This window comes from Nycticebus coucang, chromosome 4 (assembly GCF_027406575.1).
Source record: "Nycticebus coucang isolate mNycCou1 chromosome 4, mNycCou1.pri, whole genome shotgun sequence".
Classification (NCBI taxonomy): Eukaryota; Metazoa; Chordata; class Mammalia; order Primates; family Lorisidae; genus Nycticebus; species Nycticebus coucang.
The window spans coordinates 137,812,516-137,834,398 of record NC_069783.1 but is presented as its reverse complement, the minus strand read 5'-3'; the positions used below and the strand labels follow the sequence as shown (position 1 = coordinate 137,834,398).

The window sequence follows — 21,883 nt, the reverse complement described above, 5'->3', positions numbered from 1 at the left end:
TGCTATTTATTTTCTTAGGGTTTTGTAATTTTCTTTGTAGAGGTCCTTTACCTCTTTTGTTATGTATATTCCTAGGTATTTCATATTTTTGAAGCTACTGTGAAGGCAATTGTGTCCTTAATTAGCTTCTCATCTTGGCTGTTGTTGGCATATACAAAGGGCTACTGATTTGTGGATATTGATTTTGAATCCTGATACATTGCTCTACTTTTTGATCACTTCAAGGAGTCTTGTGGTTGAGTCTTTGGGGTTCTCCAAGTACCCATTTGGATGCCCTTTATTTTCTTGTCTTGCCTGATTGTATTGGCTAGAACATCCAGCATTATGTTGAATAGTAGTGGTGATGGAGAACAATCTTGTCTGGTTCCAGTTCTAAGGGGAAAAGCTTTAAGTTTACGTCCATTCAATATAATATTAGCTATGGGTTTGTCGTAGGTGGCTTCAGTCAGATTAAGAAATGTACCACCTTATTCCTATAGTCCTAAGTGTTCTAATTAGAAAAGGAAGCTAAATTTTTTTGAATGCTTTTTCTGCATCTATTGAGAGGATAATATGGTCTTTGGTTTTGCTTCTGTTGATATGGTGAGTTACGTTTATGGACTTGTTTATGTTAAATCAGCTGCATCCTTGGGATGAAACCTACTTGTGATGAATGATTTTTTACATGTGTAGCTGTAATCTATTGGTTAGGATTTTATTGAGCATTTTTGCACCTATATTCATTATGAAATTGGTCTGAAATTCTTCTTTTTAGTTGGGTCTTTTCCTGATTTTGGTATCAGGGTGATATTTGCTTCATAGAACATGTTGGGGAAGATTCCTTCCTCTTTATTTTTTTGGAATAATTTCTGCAGTATAGGAATATGCTTTTCTTTGAAGGTTTGATAGACTTCTGGTATGAAGCCATCTGGACCAGGGCACCTTTTTGTTAGGAGATTTTTTTAATTGTTTCTTTGATCTCAGTTCTTGAAATTGGTCTGTTCAAGAGATCTATTTCTTCTTGATTAAGTCTAGGGAGAGGGGTGTGATTCCAGGTATTGATCCACTTCCTCCACATTATCAAATTTTGGGCCTAGAGTTTCTTGAAGTACTCAGAGATGATCTCTTGTCTCTTTGTGGCATCTGTAGTTATTTCCCCTTTATTGTTTCTGATTGAGGTTATTAGAGATTTTACTTTTCTGTTTCTGTTTAATCTGGCCAAAGGTTTAGCAATTTTATTTATTTTTTTGAAAAGCCAACTTTTGGTTTCATTAATTTTCTGAATGATTCTTTTGTTTTTCAATTTTGTTAATCTCTGATTTAATTTTGGCTGTTTATTTTCTTCTGCTGTGAGATTAGATGGTTCTTCTTTCTTCAGTTCCGTAAGACGGTTCATGAGTTTATTGATATGCTCTCTTTCTTTTTTTGAATGTAGGCATCTAATGTGATAAATTTTCCTCTTAAGACTGATTTTGCTATATCCCACAGGTTTTGGTAACTTATATCTTCATTGTTGTTATGTTTGAGGAGTTTAACTATTTACTCTTTTATCTCTTCCTGAGTCCAACTATCATGCAGCATGAGGTTTTTTAATTTTTAAGTCTCTGTGTGGGGATTGCTATTTTTGTTAGAGTTGAGTTCCATCTTTATTGTCCTGTGGTCTGCAAATATATAAGGTATAATTTCTATTCTTTTAATTTTGGTGATGTTTGATTTGTATTCTAGGATGTAGTCTATTTTAGAGTATGTACCATGGCTGATGAGAAAAATGTATATTCTTTAGCTTTGGGATGGTATGTTCTGTCTATGTCTATTAATCTCATTTGTTCTAGGGTCACATTTAAGTCCTTTGTATCCGTCTTTAGTTTCTGTTTAGAGGAATTGTCTAGTTCTGTTAGAGGGGTGTTAAAGTCCCCAGCTTTAATGGTGTTATGAGATATTATATTGCTCAGACCCATCAAGGTGTATTTCATAAATGTGGGAGCATTTAAGTTGGGTGCATAAATATTTAGAATTGAAATGTCTGTGTTGTGTTGTATTGTTCCTTTGACCAGTAAAAAGTGTCCATCTTTGTCTTCACTTTAGTTGCTTTAAATCTGCTTGTATCTGAAAATAAGATTGCACCCCCTCCTTTCTTCTTATTTCTGTTTTCTTGAAACATTGTTTTCCATCCCTTAATCCTGAAACTTGATTTGTCCTTCAAGGCTAGGTGTGTCTCCTGGAGAGAGCATATGAATTGCTTGTGCCATTTTATTCAATCAGCCAGCCTGTGCCTCTTCTTTGGTGAATTCAGTCCATTGATGTTTATTGAGAGAATTGATAAGTGTGGTGGAGTTCTATTCATCTTATTTTATGAAAGTCCATTGTGTAGTTTGATCCTTTGTGCCCTTGTGGAAGCTATGTTTTGAACTTTAGCTTCTGGGTGTTTACTTTGCTGGTAGTCCATTGTGATGGTCAGTGTTGAGAATGGGTCTAAGTATTTCCAGTGATTGTCGTACGTTGAATTTCCTCACTGCTTGTATATCAGCAAAATATTTGATCTCTCCATCAACTTTAAAGCTTAGTTTAGCAGGACAAAATTCTGGGCTGAAAGTAGTTTTGTTTAAGAATGTTGAAGATATTGGGAAAGGGGAAAGGGAGGGGAGGGGAGAGGATGGGTGGAGGGAGGGTAATTGGTGGGACCACACCTGTGGTGCATCTTACAAGGGTACATGTGAAACTTGCTAAATGTAGAATATAAATGTCTTAGCACAATAACTAAGAAAATACCAGGAAGGCTATCTTAACCAGTTTGATGAAAATATTTCAAATTGTATATAAAAACCAGTGCATGGTGCCCTGTGATTGCATTAATGTACACGGCTAACATTTAAAAATGAAAAAAAAAAAGAAGAATGTTGAAGATGGACGACCATGATCTTCTGGCTTGGAAAGTTTTAGTTGAAAAGTCTGCTGTTATCCTAATGACTCTGCCTCTGTAGGTCAGTTGGAACTTACTCCTGGCTGCTTGGAGATTTTTTTGTTTCATCTTGACTTTGGACAGGTTCATTAAAATGTGTTTTAGAGAAGCTCTGTCTGAGTTGAGATGACTGGGGCATGATATCCATCTAAAAGGAATGTGTCAGGGTCTTTAGTAAAGCTGGGGAAGTTTTCATTTATGATAGTCTTTAGTAGCACTTTTATTCCTTTGGGAAAATCTTCTTCCCCTTCAGGAATCCCCATTATTCATATGTTTGAATGCTTCATGCAGTCTTGTAGTTCTCTAAGAGCCTGTTTTGCTTTCTTTCTCTTCTTTTCTGCCTCTTTGGCTACCTGAGTTAGCTCAAAAACTTTATCCTCTAACTCTGAGGTTCTTTATTCTCCATGGTCTAACCCAGGCATCCTCTAACTGTGGCCCGTGGGCCACATGAAGCAGTATGAATTGTATCTGTTCCCATTTTGTTTTTTACTTCAAAATAAGATATGTGCAGTGTGCATAGGAATTTGTTCATAGTTTTTTTTTTTTAAACTATAGTCTGGCCCTCCAACGGTCTGAGGGACAGTGAACTGGCCCCCTGTTTAAAAAGTTTGAGGATGCCTGGTCTAACCTATTTATGATACTTTCTACTGCATCTTTACTTTCTCTGATTGTCTCCTTCATTTCCTTAAGCTTTGCCATATCCTTTTTTTTATTCTATGTATCTCTCATCTGACTTTTGGTTCTGTCTTTTCATTTTCTTGTCCATTCCTTTTATTGTCTTTATCATTCATATTTTAAATCCCATTTCTGTCAAGTCCATTAATTCTTCATAGATGGGAGTCTTCTGCAGTAGCTGCCTCATGGTCCCTTGGGAGAGTTGCTCTGTTTTGGTTTTTCATGTTGCCTGAATTTTTCTGTTGTTTCCTCCTCATGTGTTCTTTTTCCTTGTTCACCTCCTTTTCCTCCTCACTTCATCCTTTGCTTCAAATTACCTTGTCTCAGTGCTTAGATCTTGAAGGGGCCTTAGCCTGAACAAAGCCAAACTCTTCCTTGTGGCCAAAATATCAGGAATCCTTGCTCTTGATGATAATATGTTACAATATGTTTCCAGGATATCAGGTGGTAGTGTGGCTTTCTTGGGAGGCAGAGAGCACAGCCTACAATCTCTGTGGTCTTTATTCCAAAGTTAGTTACCTTCAGTGGTTGCCTGATTGTTTCCTCAGCATTCAGACCCTGCCATGGTGGGATCTTAAAGCTGAGAAGAATCTTTCAGGTTCAGGTCTCACAGTGCCCCCTGACCCAAGTTCCCATGGGGTGAAAGAGTCCCTCAGCCTGTCCCAATAGTGGAAGTATGATCCCAGAAGGTGGAATTAAAACGGCCATGCTTTAGAACCCTCCTAAGACCTTCTGATGACCTTCCCACAGTGGCAGCCCCCTGGTCACTGAGACTTTCTTAGTATAGCTGCCTCACCAGCCACCAAACCTATGGAAAATCCACTTGAATTTGTAGTCATATATGTTTACTGTTTGAGTCTGCCCACTCTTCTAAACTTTCCACTCAATGCACAGCTTCCCCCAACACCTGAAAGCTCCAGAAAGGCTTCCTCCTGTCCTTGACCTCCGTGGGGGGCCACCTGGTCCAAGTGGGTCACAATCACTTGCCTAATTCATCAGATTTCCACCACTCTGGATCATATGCTGTATCCAGCTCACCATATCCTCATTGTGCTCCCTGAGCTACAACTCTGGGTAAGGTCCCCTCACCAGGTATGGCTGGGTTCTCTCTTTTCCCCCCAGTTATTCTAGGAGAGTTCAGATGAATGATCCTTCTGGTACACCATCTTGCTCTGCCCCCCTCTAGCTGTTACTTTTTATTTATGTTTCCCAACTCAACTGATGTAGTTTAATTTGGGTAAGTTAGTATGCATGAGACACTGCACTGACATATCTGGTTTGTGAGAGCCTGTTTGGATGATTGTTGCATACCTTCTCCCCACCACCAACCCACTGCTCTGGTTCTTCTCCCCTGACTGGGCCATTCATGGCCCTAGGCCACTCCCCAGCACCCTGTGTTCATTTGAACTTTACCTTGCATTTTTCAGTGCCATATCTGAGCTGATATTTCATGCAGCCTTCCATATGGATGATATGCTGGGCTCTAAATGCTAGTCTGGGCACCAAACACAGAGCTGAAGTAAGTCATCAGTTCCCCATCCCATCAGCCACATCATTTTACTCCATTGAGGTGCTCACATCTGATAAAGAGGATTCTTTTTTACTTGCTCTAGCTGTGTCTCTGGTGCTGTGCCAGTATCTCACAGTGGGAATGAAATGGTGTCCTTACCCTGACAGTGACAAGGGCAAGGCAACACAGAGGTAGCTAATTGTAGTTGGGGGTGAGATTAGCAAAAGGCAGCATGACTGAGAAAAATATGCAAAAGACTTACCAGTTATGGTGTAAATAGCAGTAATAGCCAAGAGGATGAAGATTGCCAGGTAAAGGTCCAATCCCAAGGCCAGCTTGATGAATATGGCTCCAGAAAAGATGTCTGACTGAAAAGAGAATAGTCAGCATGGGAAAGAAACACACATTTCAGGTCACTGGCTTCTCTGGTCACTCTTCCTCCTCCTTCTACTCCTTCTTTTCCTGGTAGACACCTACTTGTCCTTTAAGACTCCACTTAGATGTCCCCAGAATAATACTTTCCAGTAAAGCCTCAAAAGTGATTTTTACTCCCTCTTCTATATCTGTGGGTAATAAAATACCTTATAGAGATGGATTGCAATTGGAGGTGTTTATGTGAACTCATAATTTCTAAAAACATAGGTCTGTAGGTATACAGCAGCACCAGAATGTATACATGTGTGTGAATATATGTATGTATATTTATATGTGTGCACATATACATATATTTCCTAATTCTGTCTATTGAAAGGGCCAAGAAAAAAGATAATCCAATGAGGACATTTAGCATCCAGCTTTTGAAGGGTCTCTAATACCCTTCTCCACTTAATGGAGCCAGGGATCTCCCAGAAAAATGGATGATTCCAGGCCCAGAACAAAGTTGGTACAAGATGAGTCTGGAACACATTGTTGTGACAAAATTTAAGGAATTGCTTAACAAAAGAATGGGAGCATTTCACTTTCTTGATATGGGAGTCAGTTCAAGGAGTTCCCACGGGCCATATCTGGCACACTATGAATATCAAGATAATTATATGTAATATTCATTTGTAAACCAATAATGAATAGGAATTCATAAGTCTATATCAAAGATAGATAGATAGAGAAGAATGGAGGACTTTTGCCTTTAGTATGCTGGATGCTGACTGGTAACTATGCAGGGAGTGCAAGAATTGGAAAATTGTCATTTGGCAGCCATTATAGTAAAGACTCGATCAGGTAAGAATCACCAATGCATGTTAAATCTAATGTGAAATTTTGAAGAGAAACAGGATTTTTAAATAATTCCAACTATCTCATCACAGATTGCTTATTAGTTACAGGCAAAAAATAAAACAGTAAATATACAGTGAAGAAATGGAATAAAACCCTGATCAGAAGATCAAAATTAACATTGCCACTGGACTCCAACAGGCTACTTTTTAATAGGACAGAACATCACTTATGTAGTATTCTAGCCTAGAATGCATAATGTGACTCCAACCATGAGGAAGTATCAGACAAATATGAAATGAAGACTGTTATATTAAGAAAGAGTAGGATATGCTTGCTATTCTTCAAAACATTAACATCATCAAAGACAACAAAAGGATGTGGAAATGTGCTAGATGAAAAGAACTTAAAGACACTTGGTAACTAAATGTAATACCAGAGACTTTGAGACTGGAGAAGAAAAGATACTAAAAAGGATATTGTGGGTCAATTGGCAAAATTGGAATTTAAATGGTAGATTAGATAAAAAATGTTGCATCAGTGTTAAAATGAAACAAAAAATTTGGAAGGCACTTTTCAAGAATATAGCCCATGGTTACCTGTGAAGGTGCACAACATCCCTAGAAATAGAAGGAAGTACAAATTAAAGCCACAGTGGGATATCAGCATACACTCATAGGAATGGCTAAAACTTAAAAGAATTCAGATAACACCAAATGTTGATAGTAAAGCAAAATGAACTTTATGTGTAGCTGTTAAGAGTGTAAATTTACCCATGTTGGAGACATATTATCTGCTAAAGTCAAATAGATGGCAAAGCATCTCTTAATCATGGGGATACATTTTGAGAATTGTGTCCTTGGGTGATTTTCTTATTATAAGAACATTATAGAGTATTTAAGTAAACCTAGATGGTATAGCTGACTATACACCTAGGCTATATATTATGTCTTATTGCTCCTAGTCTATATACCTGGGTAGCATGTTACTGTACTAAATACTATAGGCAATTATAACACAATGATTAGCATTTGTGTATCTATACATATCTAAACATGGTTTTTTTATTTTTCAAGGTGGCTGACTAGAAGCATTTCCAAAACACCTTATCCACTTAAAGAAACTAAAATAATGTCTAGATGATCACTCTTGGAATACATTATTCAAGACAGAATACTGGACTTCAACAGAAAAGCGAAAGGAAGCTTTAAAATCTAGGAATAAGAAAGAAAATAGCAAGAGAAGAAAGAAAAGGCAGCGCATAACTGGATGGGACCAGTGGTCATCACTAGTGAATCCTCAGTATGGAAAAGAATGAGTAAGTATCCCCTTCTCCACTGAGGAATTGTACAATCCAGGCCATGAGAGGGTACCCTGAACTTCCCATGGCCTGTACTTAAGTCAGAGAGCAGCCACAAGGCTGTGAGAAGGACCTGCTGTAGGTAGTACCCTGTGCCTTTTGTTGAGACCTAAGCAGCTGGTATAAGATACTATTCTTGATCCTAGTTCCTAAGAAAATGCATAGCCCTGGGAACCAGCAGTGTCAGTCCTAGCTATTAGGGAAACTCAGGTAGTGCTTATGGAAGTGGGGTTCAAGTGAGGGATAGGCTCTGACAACCAGGTCTGAGAAACACGTATGGTCTACATGCAGGTGTCCTTAAACTGCGGCCTGCGGGCCACATGAAGTGGTGTGAATTGTATTTGTTCCCGTTTTGTATTTTACTTCAAAATAAGATATGTGCAGTTTGCATAGGAATTTGTTCATAGTTTTTTTTTTTAAAACTATAGTACGGCCCTCCAATGGTCTGAGGGACAGTGAATTGGCCCCCTGTTTAAAAAGTTTGAGGACGCCTGATCTATAGCCATGGGTGCTGGAAGTGGGCACTCCCTCTCCCTGGGACCTGAGCAGAAGAGGGTAGGGATTGAGCTGTGTGGGCAGCAGTTCCTATAGCCCAGGGCTGAGTTATAGACTAGGTATAAATTGCCTGGACTGAATGAATAACTGGGTCAGCTGCTGTAGCTGAGAAGGCAGACAGTGGGAGCCCAACTAGGACTGGAGAATGACATAGATGCAAGAACTACTCCTGTGGCCAAAGCTGTGGGTACAGAGACCATCACACTTTCCCCATGGCAAGACCTCAGTGCAGCAGTGGTTACCCTCACCCACACATTTTTCAAGGGGCCTGAGTATTATGCCATGTCCTCATAAAGGCCAGTGCATGTACTCAACATTGGGGAGCCTGAGTGCAAGCCTGCTCGGTCCAGCTGCGCCTGGCTTGGCCCCTGAACCCCAGACAAAGTGTGGGATGCTGGCTTCTGAGTGTTCCACAGACCAACTACCCACATTACACATGAACACTTCTCTTGGGAAAAAGAAGTTGGGCATAAACATCCTACCACTACCATGTAGCTGACTCTCCTGCAAATGCCACCTACTGACCTGTAGGCTGACCCACATGGCCTATTGAAATTACTGCCAACACAAGAGCACAGTGCTTGGGAGCTAGATGAACATATCATGACCACTGCTACTGCCATTGCCCATGCCACTCTGGCTGCCCAGGAGCTTGAAAGCCTGCTAACTCACATGGTACACTGATACTATAACTGGCATCCTTAGGAGACACTCAGAGGGCCCAAGAGTCAACCTTATTAGAACCAGCAACACAGGTGCCAGCATACACTGGCCCAGGTAACAGGAATAGACATGCTTCGCCCATTATTGCTACCATTGAAACCTAAAGACATCCTCAATCTGGCATTCCAGACCACAGCACAATTTTACCACCATCCCCACCAATAACTGCACACTAAAACACTGAGGAAAACTCAAATACCATTAATGTTATGTGTAGCCAAAGAAATCATACAAAGTCTTCACTATTGCACATACCCAAAGGCAAAACCAAGGGCCCTACTTAACAAATACCATAGACACATCTGCAAGAAAAAGTTCCCCTCTCCTAACAAAAGTAAATTAAAAAAATAAGAAGTGACTGTTTAGCCAGATGCATAGAAACCAAGGTAAAGACATAGGAATCACATACACACACATAAAAGGCAAGGTAATATGACACAATATTCTCCAGCAATAGATCTTAACCAAAAATAAATCCTTAAACTACCAACTAAAGAATTCAAAATATTGATTTTAAAGAAGCTGAAGGAGATGCAAGAGAAATCTGAAAACTAATACTGAAAATTCATAAAATCATTTCAGAAAATGAATGAGAAATTTATCAGAAGATAAATATTTTTAAAAAATCAGACAAATTTTGAAACCAAAAAATTTGTTGAAGGAAATACAAACTACGTTAGAAAGCTTTAACAATAATTAGATCAAGGGGAATAAAGAATTTCAGAACTTTAAGAAAAGTCTTTTGAAATAATCTAGTCAGACAAAAAAATTAAAAAAAAAGAATAAAAGAATGAACAAAGTCTTTGAAATATTTGGGACTATATAAAGTGACTCAACTTATGAATTGCCAATATTATGGAGGGTGAAGGGAAATAAAAAGGTTTATAAAACCATTTAACAAAATAACAGATGAAACTTTACAAGTATAGCAAGAGATTTAGACATTCCAAACAGAGACTCAATGACCCATAGGCAAATACAATGCAAAAAGGAAATTCTCCATGGTATATAATAATCAGAATGTCTAAAGTCAAAATGAAGGAACACATTCTAATATCAGCAAAATAAAAGCATCTGATCACCCATGAAGAAAACCTCATAAGCCTGGGCATGATGGCTCATGCCTGTGATCTAAGCACTCTGGAGGCTGAGACAGTTGAATTGCTTAAACTCAGGAGTTCAAGACCAGCCTGATCAAGAGAAAGACCCCATCTCTACTAAAAATAGAAAAACTAGCCAGGCATGGTGGTGCACACCTGTAGCCCCAGCTACTGGGTAGGCTGAGACAAGAGGATTGCTCAACCCTCTATTGGAGGGGTTTGGAGTTTGAGGTTGCTGTGAGCTATGATTCCACAGCACTCTAGCCAAGGTGACAGAGTGAGACTGTGTCCCAAATTAAAAACAAAACAAAAAAGAAAACCTCATAAGATTCACAGGAGAATTTTCTAGAAGACACGTTAGAGGCCAGAAGAGAATGGATGACAGAGTCAAAGTGGTGGAGAAACCCCCTGCCCCCGCTAGTCCCAAATACTATCCCCAGCAAGAATATTATACTTTATAAATGAAAGAGAAACAAAATCTTTCCCAGACAAGTAAATGCAGAGGTAATTCACCACTAGACTGTCCCTACAAGAAATTCTTAAAGGAGTCCTAAACTTGGAAACAAAAGGATGATATGACCATAATGAAAACACAAGACAGTATATAAAGTTTATTGGTAAAGCAATCACACAGATGAGGCAGAGAAAGGAATCAAAGGGCAGCATGGCATAGCAGAATTCCACCAAACTATAAAGACAAAAAGAGAAAAAAAAGAAACAAAATATTTAGAAAACAATTAGAAAATAGTCAACAAAATGGCGGAAATAAAGCCTCACATATCAAAACGTGTGTTAACTTTCAATGTAAATGGATTAAACACCCCACTTAAAAGGTATAGACTCGTTGAATGAATAGAAAACATGATTCACCTACATGTTGCCTATGAGGAACTTGTGGGCTGGTGTAAAGACACATAGAGACTGAAACCGAAGGGGTGGAAAAAGATAGTTCATGCAAATAGAGACCAAAAGCTAGCAAGAGTGGCTATACTCATAGCAGATAAAACAGACTTGAAATCAAAAACAGTAAAGACACATGCCATTATACAATGATACAGGGGTCAGTTAGCAAGAAGAAATAACAATTCTAAATATATATGTACCCATCAATGGGGAACCGAGACTCATAAAACAATATTACTAGACCTAAAGAGAGAGGTAGACTGCAAAATTTGTGGTGGGCATCAAGACCCCATTCACAACATAAGAAAAATCATCTACATTGGACTTTAGACCAAATAGACCTAACAGATGTTAAGAGAACATTCTACCCAATGACTGCAGAATATACATTTCTTCATGAGCACATGAACCATTCTCCAAGGTAGACCATATGTTAGGCCATAAGACAAGTTTCCATTAAATTAAAAAAAAAATCATAGCAAGTATCTTCTCAGATGACAGTGGAATAAAACCAGCAATCAATATCCAGAAGAACTTCAGAAACTATAGAAATGTATGAAAATCAACATGCTCCTGAATAATCACTGGATTAAGGAAGAAATTAAGAGGGAAATTAAAAAAATGTTTCGAAATGAATGAAAATGGAAACACAACACGCCAAATCTCTGGGTTACAACAAATGCAATAAGAGGGAGGAATTTATAGCATTAAATTCCTACATCAAAAAAAAAAAAAAAAGCAGAAAGTTTAGCAACCTAACTATGCACCTGAAGGAACTAGAAACCAAGAGCAGCAAAAGAAAAGAGATAAGAAAGATCAGAAAAGAACTGAATGGAATAGAGACCAAAAAAGGAAATGCAAAAATATCAATGAAATGAGAAGTTGGTTCTCAAAAATTGATAAACTTCTATCTAAGACTAAGCAAGTAAAGAAGAGGGAAGATCTAATAAACTATCAGAAATGACAAAGGGGACATTACAACTGGTGCCACTCATGCACACCCGCATTCTTCTACATTTACAGCTGTCTCGTTTTTACCAGTCTACATAGAGGGGCAATTATCTGTCTGATAAGTAACCAGGACAGAATCTGTTATCAGAGTATGGAAGTACACAGAAGGTCATGTCTAAGATTAATCATTGTTAATATCATGTAATATGAAACCTTGCAGGTGAGAATGTCCTCCTGCTGGGGAATCTTTCCAGCCCAACCACAGACACTACAGGTCACCCTCCTGGCCTCGCTGCACCCCACCCGCCCAGCTCACTGACTTTCCAGCCCTTGTACACCACCAGAAACCCCCCCCCCCCCACTGCAGGAGGCTGCAACCTTCAGGGGCCCCTTTGGCACCTGTCATTCTGTCTCCATATCTGTTCATGCTCTTTGGAGCCATAAAGCTATAGGTGTCAGAGCTGGAGGAGAGCTGGGAGATGAGCAAGCCCAGCCCACCTGAGGAACATGTGGGCACAAAGCCCTGACACCTGTGGGCTCCTCTGCTTCCCTCTGCCTCCCCTAACCTCCTCATCCCAGGAACTGTTCAGGTGTCTCCTCTGTGAGGACAACCTCCAGTTCCATCCAGAAAGGACCATCCCCTTTCCTGGGTGTGCAAAGGGCTTCTCCTGTACTTGTCCATAAATTCTTGTCCAGCACCAATTCTCACATAATTTTTGTGTATTGTCACAAAAGGCTAATTATTTCATGTGTAGAATTGTTATCTCCTTAGCCAGGAACTCCTGTTGCTCAGGAATCTTTGTCACCCTAAACACAGAGTTCAACAGGAAGTGCTGGGAAATGCTCACGTTGCATTAGGAAGGCTAATGCTGTCTAATCTGAGCAGCCAGATCACTTTCAACAACTCAGCTCAACAGAAGAGCAATGGTAAAGGTCAGCTTTTCTCTCACGGATATTGAGACACCTGCCTGGACTGTAAACTTGAGATTACTTCGTTAGTCACCAATACACAGGAGCAAACGACTTACTCTGCCTTTGTTTACTACACGTGTGCTGCCGAGTCTTCAAATTCCTTTCTTTCATCCCTGATTATCTCTAAACGATATACATTTTGGAAAACTTTTAAATTCTTTTAACACTTATTTGTGACATCTGCTTTTACAGGTGCTGTCTGAGATAAAATAGTTAGACTTGAGAAAAGTCACGATAACAATAAAGTGTACTCATTTACGTGTCAGATAATCAAACTGAAAATGAAAATATAAACCTGGATTGGCTCTGAGAAAGGATAAAAAGGTGGTTGTGCAGTGGAAAAGGCAGGAGATCAGAGAAGTCCTCCTCCTCGCTACTAAGCAGCTGTGTTGCTTCAAGGAGACATTTTCTTTCTGTACATCCAAGTCTTCATAGCCTGGATGAGGGAGGGTAGACATTCACTCTGCAGCCTCTCATGCTGGAAACTCAACGCAGTGAACATAGGTTTCTGCAGCTCCTTTCTCCCTCCCATTAAGACTTGCTAGTGAGACCCCTTAAAGGCTGTTGATAGTCTACACCCCCAGCTCTCTGATCTCAGCACTCTGGCCCCATCAGGAAACCTCTTGAAGCTAAAATGCCAGGAAGCAATGAACTCACCGAGATTCTCAAAGCCACACAGATGAAGAGGGAGAGGACAGAAAGATAGACCTGGAGTCGCTTCCCACCAAACCTCTTCTTGAGATATTCCGGCATGGTCATCACCTGCAGGGACAGATGTTGACAGGGATTCGCTTGCAGAGCTCTGCACAGTCAGATTATACAACATTTACCAAATGCCTGTGAGCAGTTAAGTGCTGTTCCTGGCACCTGGGGGACGGGGAGGTGAGGAAATCATGGCCCCTGGGGAAACTGGCAATGCTGGATTGAACATGCAGACAGGCATAAGAGTCAGACGACCTTGGGATCTCTTCCCAGGTCAAGTGTTTGCAAGATGTGTGACCGTTAGCAAATGACAATGTTTCTGAATATCCTGGAGAGAAGAATCTGTGGTGATGGCCAATGAAGTGTGAGAGTGACTTTGTGACAGATTGCGTAAAAGGTGCAGCTTTCTGGGTTCTTCATAGCAGATTAAGCCCACGAGTAGGTCTGCCTCAGGATAAAAGGAGGTCAAGTAAGTATCTACATAATATCATCAAAAACAAGAAGGGGAACTCCTGGTGGACCAGAAACTGGAAAGACTGACAGATGCTTAAGAACACGTGCATGAGCTCTTGCACCAAAGACAGCATTTTTTAGCAGAGCTTGTTCAAGTTTGAAAGTGTAAGGAAAGGGGTGAGCAGAGGGAGAATATATAGAGACCCATAGGGAGCTAGCCAGAAGGATTGCCCCTGAGCCCCCTCAATCCAGGAATCACCGCAGGAATATAGCACCTGTGATCTAAACCAGTGATTTCAACTGGTGCGCCACAGCACACTGGTGTACCATGATGACAGGTTCTTAGGTATGCTCTAAAAATTTTTAAAAATCATCAATTACATTTTTTTTAAACAAGTTCAAAGCACAGTAGGTTTATTCTTTTTTTACTCTTGTTTTTGATCAGCATAATTTAAGCGTGCTGCGGAAGTTTAACTATAGGTTCAAGTGTGCCCTGAGATTAAAAAAAAGGTTGAAAAATGACTGGCCTAAACGATAACAGCAAAAGGAATAAATGCGGGCACCAGACTCAGAGAGACAGGGCAGTGGCCCCAGTTGGTTGGCTATACCTGGGTTGAGGGGCCCCCACCATGGCTGTAGTATATCCTATTCCTAGGTAAACAATGAAATGACAACCATAAGAATGGCAAAGAATAGAATGAAGGAAAATGCCATGGGTGAGGATTTGAGAAAATGGGAACCCTGACGTTAGTAGTTATCAGCAAGGTCACAGCTGTTGGCAGCCATTCTTGAGAACAACCTGGCAGCACTTTGTGCATTGGTATAAATGCAAGCCCAGACATCTGGGGGAGAATGATACTGGAGCAATGGTTTCTCAAAGGTGGTGACTTTTAACATTTTAACTCCCAACAGCAGACTTGTGAAAATAGCTGGTACTCCTGATATTGGGTGGGAGATCCCGGGGGTGCTGTTCAACATGCTATGATGCCCAGGCCAGTGTCCCACAACAAACAATTCTCTGGTGCAAGATGTCAATAGCTCCAAGATTGAGAAACCCTGGGCACTCTAGATTTTAACTGTAATTTTACTTGGCTTCCAAATACTTCAAGACCTTTTACGATTTTTCAGGTTACTTATATTGTTTTCCGTAATACTCCATGATCCAACCTTTCTTTTCTTTTCTTCTTTCTTTCTTTTTTTTTTTTTTTTGAGATAGAGTCTTACTTTATCGCTTTTGCTAGAATCCTGTGGCATCATAACTCACAGCACCCTCAAACTCTTGGGCTCAAGCCATCCTCTTGCCTCAGCCTCCCCAGTAGCTGAGACTACAGGTGTCCTCCACAATACCTGGCAATTTTTAGAGACGGGGGTCTCTCTCTTGCTTTGGCTGGCCTCGAACTCCTGAGCTCAAGCAATCCACCCGCCTCGGCCTCCCAGAGTGCTAGGATTACAGGCGTGAGCCTCTGCACCAGCCTGATCCAACTGTCCTATCCACACAGATGACTCTTATCCCTCAAGCCTGATCCAACTGTCCTATCCACACAGATGACTCTTATCCCTCAAGGCTCAACTTAGATCACCCTGAGAAAGTTTTCTTGGAGTTTGGGGGGTGGCCCACCTTCAGTGTCCCTGTACGAAGATGACCTCCACCATGGTGGTCATTATGCAGTGCCACCACTGATCCCTCACCTGACCTTAGCCACATTCTAACTGGCAGCCCCTCTAGGAAGGAATTTGATATTTGCATCCTGCTTATTTTGAGTAAAATCCAGGTAAAGGCTGGCCCAGTACCCCAGTTTCATGATTCGACTTAAAGAATGAATGAATAAATGAAGGCCTGGCAGTTTTACCTAGAATGCCTGTGGATACTCACCCCTGCCTTGATGTAGATGGGGACAAAGACCCACCCTAGAACCAGTAACAGCACTGAAGACTGCAAGAAAGCACACACAAAAAAGAGTAGTGTTAAAGAGGCTTGGCTTATGGACTTTGTCATTGTATGACCACTGCATCTAAAAGAAAAAAAAATCTGCTTTTCCCCCCCAATTATAATCCCCAGGCGACTGTGGGTTTCCTTCTTCTGTTTCTGTTATTCGGAGATCACCATTTTCTGGGCCTTCAGAGGTGACAAAAGATATCTCATGAAAAAGGGACAGAAGATAAGACATCTGATCTCAGCTGGACCACTGGAAGATCATACAATCTTTGTCAAAAGGAACTTTTCTTGAATGTCAGAAACAGTAAACCTAGTGATGAAGCTATGAGAAATAAATTTGGCGGTAGAAGAATATCCCCAGTGCCTCCAGGTCTTGAACATATAATGATAATAATAGAATCCAGCATTAAGATACAATGTTGACATAGCATCTGCACATTTGTGCTGCTCTCAGAACAACCAGGGCAGGCAGATAAGATAAACAGTTATTTCTATGTCATCAAGGGGGAAACTCCAAGCCTTATGGAGAGTAAGGAAGCCCAAGGTCACAGGCTGAAAGAGCAGTAGCTGAGTTCTCTGCAGCCTGATAATCTTGCTCACTTGGGCCATAGGTCATTCTGTCCATGCCTCTGGAGGCTGACTTCATGCTGGTGAGCGAGGCATTATCAGAACAAAACTCTGGCCCTAGGGCACGTCTGCAGGCTGGGGCCATTCTGGAGTCCCCGATACTACTAAACTAAAAGTAGGGGCAAAAATCCTCAATAAGAGAGGGGCACAGGCATTTATGATGACTCAGGTCACTTTCTGAGTCCACCCAGGGGTGGTCTGTTTAACTGTTTACTATAACCCACTAAAGACACAGCTTCTATTGTTGGAATGAGAATAGAGCAACTAGGAACTCACTCACACATTCCTGTAGATTCTGCCTACTACCTCCCCAGTCATTCACTTCTTATTCCACAGTCACCGCCATGGTCAGGCCCCACTTGGACAATGTCTCCTCTTCCTCTGGTGTCACACCAGGAGGCTCCCGGACACGTGCCGAGCCCACCACCCATGGCCTGTGGTGTGTGTCCCTCCGTGACCCCCTCAGTCCTCAGCATATGCTTCCCTCCTGTGCTCTCTGCACTCCAGTGAATGCCCATCTGTCTTTCCCCCTGGAATGGAAGCTCCCCCCAAAAAGGAGCCGTTGCTTTAATTTTAAATTTTTAAAATTTCTTGTGTCTACTTTGGAGCTGGACACACAGTGTAACCGCTCAGGGAAGAGATAAGAAAGCGAGAATTAAGGTGGTTAAGGAGATCAAGTGAAAGCAGGGATTGAATCATATAGAAATGACATTCCTTTTTTCTTTCTTTCTTTTTTTTTTTATTGTTGGGGATTCATTGAGGGTACAGTCAGATTACACTGATTGCATTTGTTAGGCAAAGTCCCTCTTGCAATTGTGTCTTGCCCCCAAAAGGTGTGGCACACACCAAGGCCCCACCCCCCCTTCCGTCTCTCTGCTCTTCTTTTCCCCACCCCTCCCTCCTCCTTTCTCTCTCCGCTCTCCCCTTCCTGCACCCCCACAGTGACCTTAATTGTCATTAATTGTCCTCATATCAAAATTGAGTACATAGGATAATATCTGATTAAGGAAAAAAAAAAAAAGAAAGCTTAGAGGTGAGTAATAATGTGACTGGAATAGGCCAGGCAGAATGGGGCCACCGAGGGCTGTAGACCCAACTGTAGACCCAACTGGAGTGGACTAGGAGAAGGAAAAACAGAAATCAGACTGAAGAGCGGTGCATCCTACATGGATTCCCAGGAAAACCTGGGCTATGGGTTTGATTCAAATACGTGGATGCTGTGGTTTGAATATGTACTTGAAATTTCATGTGTTGGTAGCTTAATCCTCAGTGCTGACAGATGGGATGTTCTAAAGGGGATTGGGTCATGGGGGTTCTGCCTTCATGAGGGGATCAGTGAGGGAATGGGTTTCCTTCTTCTGTTTAATAAAACCCCTTTATTATTCTGATAAAAGGATGAGTTCAACTCTCTCTCTCTCTCCCTCTCTCTCTATCCACCTTCCATCTTCCACCATGGGATAACACAGCAAGAATGCCTTCACCGGACACAGACCCCTCAACCTCGGATTTCCCAGCCTCCAGAACTGTAAGAAATAAACCTCTGTTCTTTATAAAACACTATGTACCCAGTCTGTGGTATTCTGGAATAGCAGGATAAAAGACTAAAACACTGGCTATGGGTTTGATTTAAAGGAAAAAGCCTGTGATGTCACTTACATGCCATTCAAATGTCACAGTGGCGATTCCCGAGGATGCTCCAGTCCCAGCCAGCCCAACGAAGTGGCCACTGCCAATGTTACTGGCGAAGAGAGAGGCTCCCATCTGGAACGCAAGAGAACGTACTAGGGTTAGAATTAAAAGAGCCAAATCGGACTTCTTCAAAACAGATACATGTTGTGAAGTTTCAACCTCTACTCCTTAGAACAGGAGTCAGCCAACTATGGCTCGTGGACTAAATCCTGCCCATCAATAGTTTTTGTATGACTCATAAGCCAATAATTTTTTTTTTTTTTCAGTTTTTGGCCAGGGCTGGGTTTGAACCCACCACCTGTGGTATATGGGGCCGGCACCCTACTCCCTGAGCCACAGGCACCACCCAGCCAAGAATTTTTTAAAAAACATTTCTGAAGGATTAGGAAATGGCTAAAAATCTAAATAATACTTTTTTTTTTTGGTGAAATGTGAAATTGTGAAATTATATGAATCAAATTTCAGTATCTACATCTTGGCTATGGCTGCTTTTGTCCTACAACGACAGGGTTGTGTGGTTGCAATAGATTATAAGGCCTGTAATCTCTAAAGTAATCCCACCGCTAGTCTTTTACAGAAACGCTTGTTGAGCCCTGCATGAGGGAAACATTGGTTTATCTACCTACATGCTCTGAGTTGAGCCTGTCCTTGGCCAAGAACTGCCAGACCTCCCATCAGTTCTTGCCCTTTTAATCAGCTTCAAAGATCCCGAAGTTAAGTGGGAGGGAGAACTTGTCTGTCCTTTCAGTGATGGGACTCTCTTTTCATTCATCTCCCTTTCCAGGACATTGCCTGCTGTTTTTCTTTCTTTTCATTTCTCTTTGAAACTAAATCTCACTCTGTTGCCCAAGCTAGAGTACAATTGTATCATTGCAACTCACCGCAACATCAGACTCCTGGGCTCAAGCGATCCTTCTGCCTCAGCCTCCTGTGTAGCTGGGACTACATACATGTACCACCATGGCTAATTTTTCTATTTTTTTATAGAGATTGGATCTGCTCTTGCTCTGGTTGGCCTTGAAATCCAGGCTTCAAGTGATCCTCCCACCTTGGCCTCCCAAAGTGCTAGGATTACAGATGTGATCCTAGCCCCACTACACCAGGCCTACCTAGATCTCTTGAATGGCCATGGATGAATACCAGTCCTGGCAGAACAGAATTGGGGTGCAGAACCCTGCAGTGCTTCTTCTGTTCCTACATTTTTGACTTTCTGTAAAATCACCTTTTCTAGTCATATATTTGGGGATTGACTCAGGAGATGAAATTGAGCTGTTTTGTGGCTTTGGGGTGGGTTGAGACTTGAATGTTTCACAAGCCAGCCCTGAGAAGGCAATGTCTGATTGGGCGCTCCAAATAAAAATTCATTTTTATTTTTTTTGAGACACGGTCTCACTACGTTGCCCTTGGCAGAGTGTTGTGGTGTCACAGCTCACAGCAACCTCTAACTCTTAGGCTTAAGCGACTCTCTTGCCTCAGCCTCCCACATAGCTGGGACTACAGGCGCCCGTCACAGTGCCCGGCTATTTTTTTGTTATTGTTGTTTAGCAGGCCTTCAAACCCACCAGCCCTTGTGTATGTGGCCCACTGAGTTACAGGCGCTGAGCCTAAAAATTCATTTTGACCTTGCAATTGGTCTGTTGCAATCACCCCAGACAATCTCCACTTCCCTTTAAATTATTAATATTTAGAAAATTAATCAGCAGATCTGCGAAGGAAGCATTTACTGAGCACCCACACTGTCTATCCAACCCAGCACTGACACATTCCAGGTTCTGAGAGGAAGAAGCGGCCTCGGCCGCTGTGGGACTTTGGCTGAGTGGATCACACATCGAAACCCAGCAAGGAGAACACCCACTTGGCAAGAGTTAGAGATACATCACCTCTAGCGCCATCCCAGAATACCACCTACTAATGATAATTGCATAAGACAGAAGAACTAGAAACCCCAGGCAGGCTGGAGTGAGCTGGGAGGCACCTCAGGCGAGGGAGGGATTGAGCCAGGCATTGATGGAGGACGACATAAAGATGGGGAGGTTGAGCTCAGGACTGGGAACAAGGTTGGGGCTCGAAAGGAGACAGGGAGAGAACTCTGGAGGGGGAGTAGGGGAAGAAAATACGAGATGGAGCTGAACTGAAGGGTGTTTTTAATTGCCAGACTAACCCTGTTCTCCTGAGTGGTGACATACCGTATGTCATTTACTGGAATGATGGGACAGAGACATGAGGTCAGGGATTTAGGAAAAAGAACCACCAGCAAGTAGGTTACCATTGTACATCAGAAATGACCACATCCCGAATGTTTTTGATAGTCACTCTTAAACCCACACCCAGAACACTCTGGCCCACTTACCGGCCACCAGGCTATATCTCTGCCAGCCAGGAAGAAGCCTCCCACAGAGCCCCGGTTGGTCCTCAGCATCGCCTGAACAGAAGGGAAGACAGGGGAAGGTCACACCATGGTAGAGGCCAAGACAGCCAAGATGCTGTGGCCAGGGTGCTGACAGGGGTGGCTTTTCCAGCACCCTTCCAGAGAGAAAAGTCTTCCTGGATTCTGTGATGTGGCATCCTTTTTAAGAAGGACTTAAAAATCACAGTTTCATAAAATGTGGGTCGGAAAGAACTTGAGAAATCACATTCTCCAACTTCTGTCCTAATCGCTCTGTTTATTTTCTTTTTTTATTAAATCATAACTGTATACATTGATATGATCATGGGGCATCATACACTCGCTTCATAGACCATTTGACACATTTTCATCACAATGGTTAACATAGCCTTTCTGGCATTATCTCAGTTACTGTGCCAAAACATTTACATTCTACATTTACCAAGTTTTGCAAATACTCCTGTAAGATGCACCACAGGTATGATCCCACCAATCCCCCTCCCTCTACCCACCTCCCCCCGCCCTCCCCTCCCTTTCCCACTTCCCCCTATTGTTAGGTTGTAACTGGGTTATAGCTTTCATGTGAGAGCCCCAAATTAGTTTCATGGTAGGGCTGAGTACATTGGGTTGTTTATTTTCATTGACTTGAACTATGTGGGAGATGGCTACACCTGAGCTTAGAAGAAAGTTTGCGGCCTCAAACTAATTTCTCAAATGAAAGAGTGGATCAAGCGTCCTACCAACCACGTGAGATACTGAGCAAACACCAAAAGAAGGTAAAAGAAATGCGTGAACAAGACTTTACTCCTTTATATCTAATATGCCAGGATGCTGGGGACTCTGAACAGATAGATTCACACAGTGGGGTTGTCAGGAGAATATACTTGGTGTAAGCATTATTTCTGTCACACACAAGAAAACGGTTCCAATAGAGAGACATTTGTGAAAGCTCTTAGTCTTGTCTCAGCTTTGTCACACCATACCTTTCCCTCCCATCGAAGCTTGTGCCCACCCTGAAAGCCCACTGTTTTTCCACATACCCACAGCCCGACAGCCATCACTGCCACAAAATAGATGACAATCACAGAGATGTCTGCTGGGTTTTGGATGCGCTCCGACAATGCGGGTGGATCTGGGGTCCCAGGCACGGTACTGGGGCTTAGCGTGCTGGCCATGGCTGCAGGAGGTGCT

The 21,883-nt window shown here is 41.8% G+C and overlaps 1 protein-coding gene across 1 annotated transcript in view; it reads right to left on the bottom strand.

The window, feature by feature from the left end:
* Nucleotides 1-21,883, bottom strand: part of SLC5A4 (solute carrier family 5 member 4) — a 74,169-nt gene extending 52,286 nt beyond the window's left edge. The window contains exons 1-6 of the mRNA XM_053588465.1: nucleotides 21,733-21,883; nucleotides 20,657-20,728; nucleotides 18,274-18,378; nucleotides 15,928-15,987; nucleotides 13,557-13,661; nucleotides 5,386-5,491 (exon numbers count right to left, since the gene is read on the bottom strand). Of these exons, the coding sequence (XP_053444440.1) occupies nucleotides 5,386-5,491; nucleotides 13,557-13,661; nucleotides 15,928-15,987; nucleotides 18,274-18,378; nucleotides 20,657-20,728; nucleotides 21,733-21,867 (583 nt within the window). The 5' untranslated portion in view covers nucleotides 21,868-21,883. The remainder of the gene's footprint in view (nucleotides 1-5,385; nucleotides 5,492-13,556; nucleotides 13,662-15,927; nucleotides 15,988-18,273; nucleotides 18,379-20,656; nucleotides 20,729-21,732) is intronic.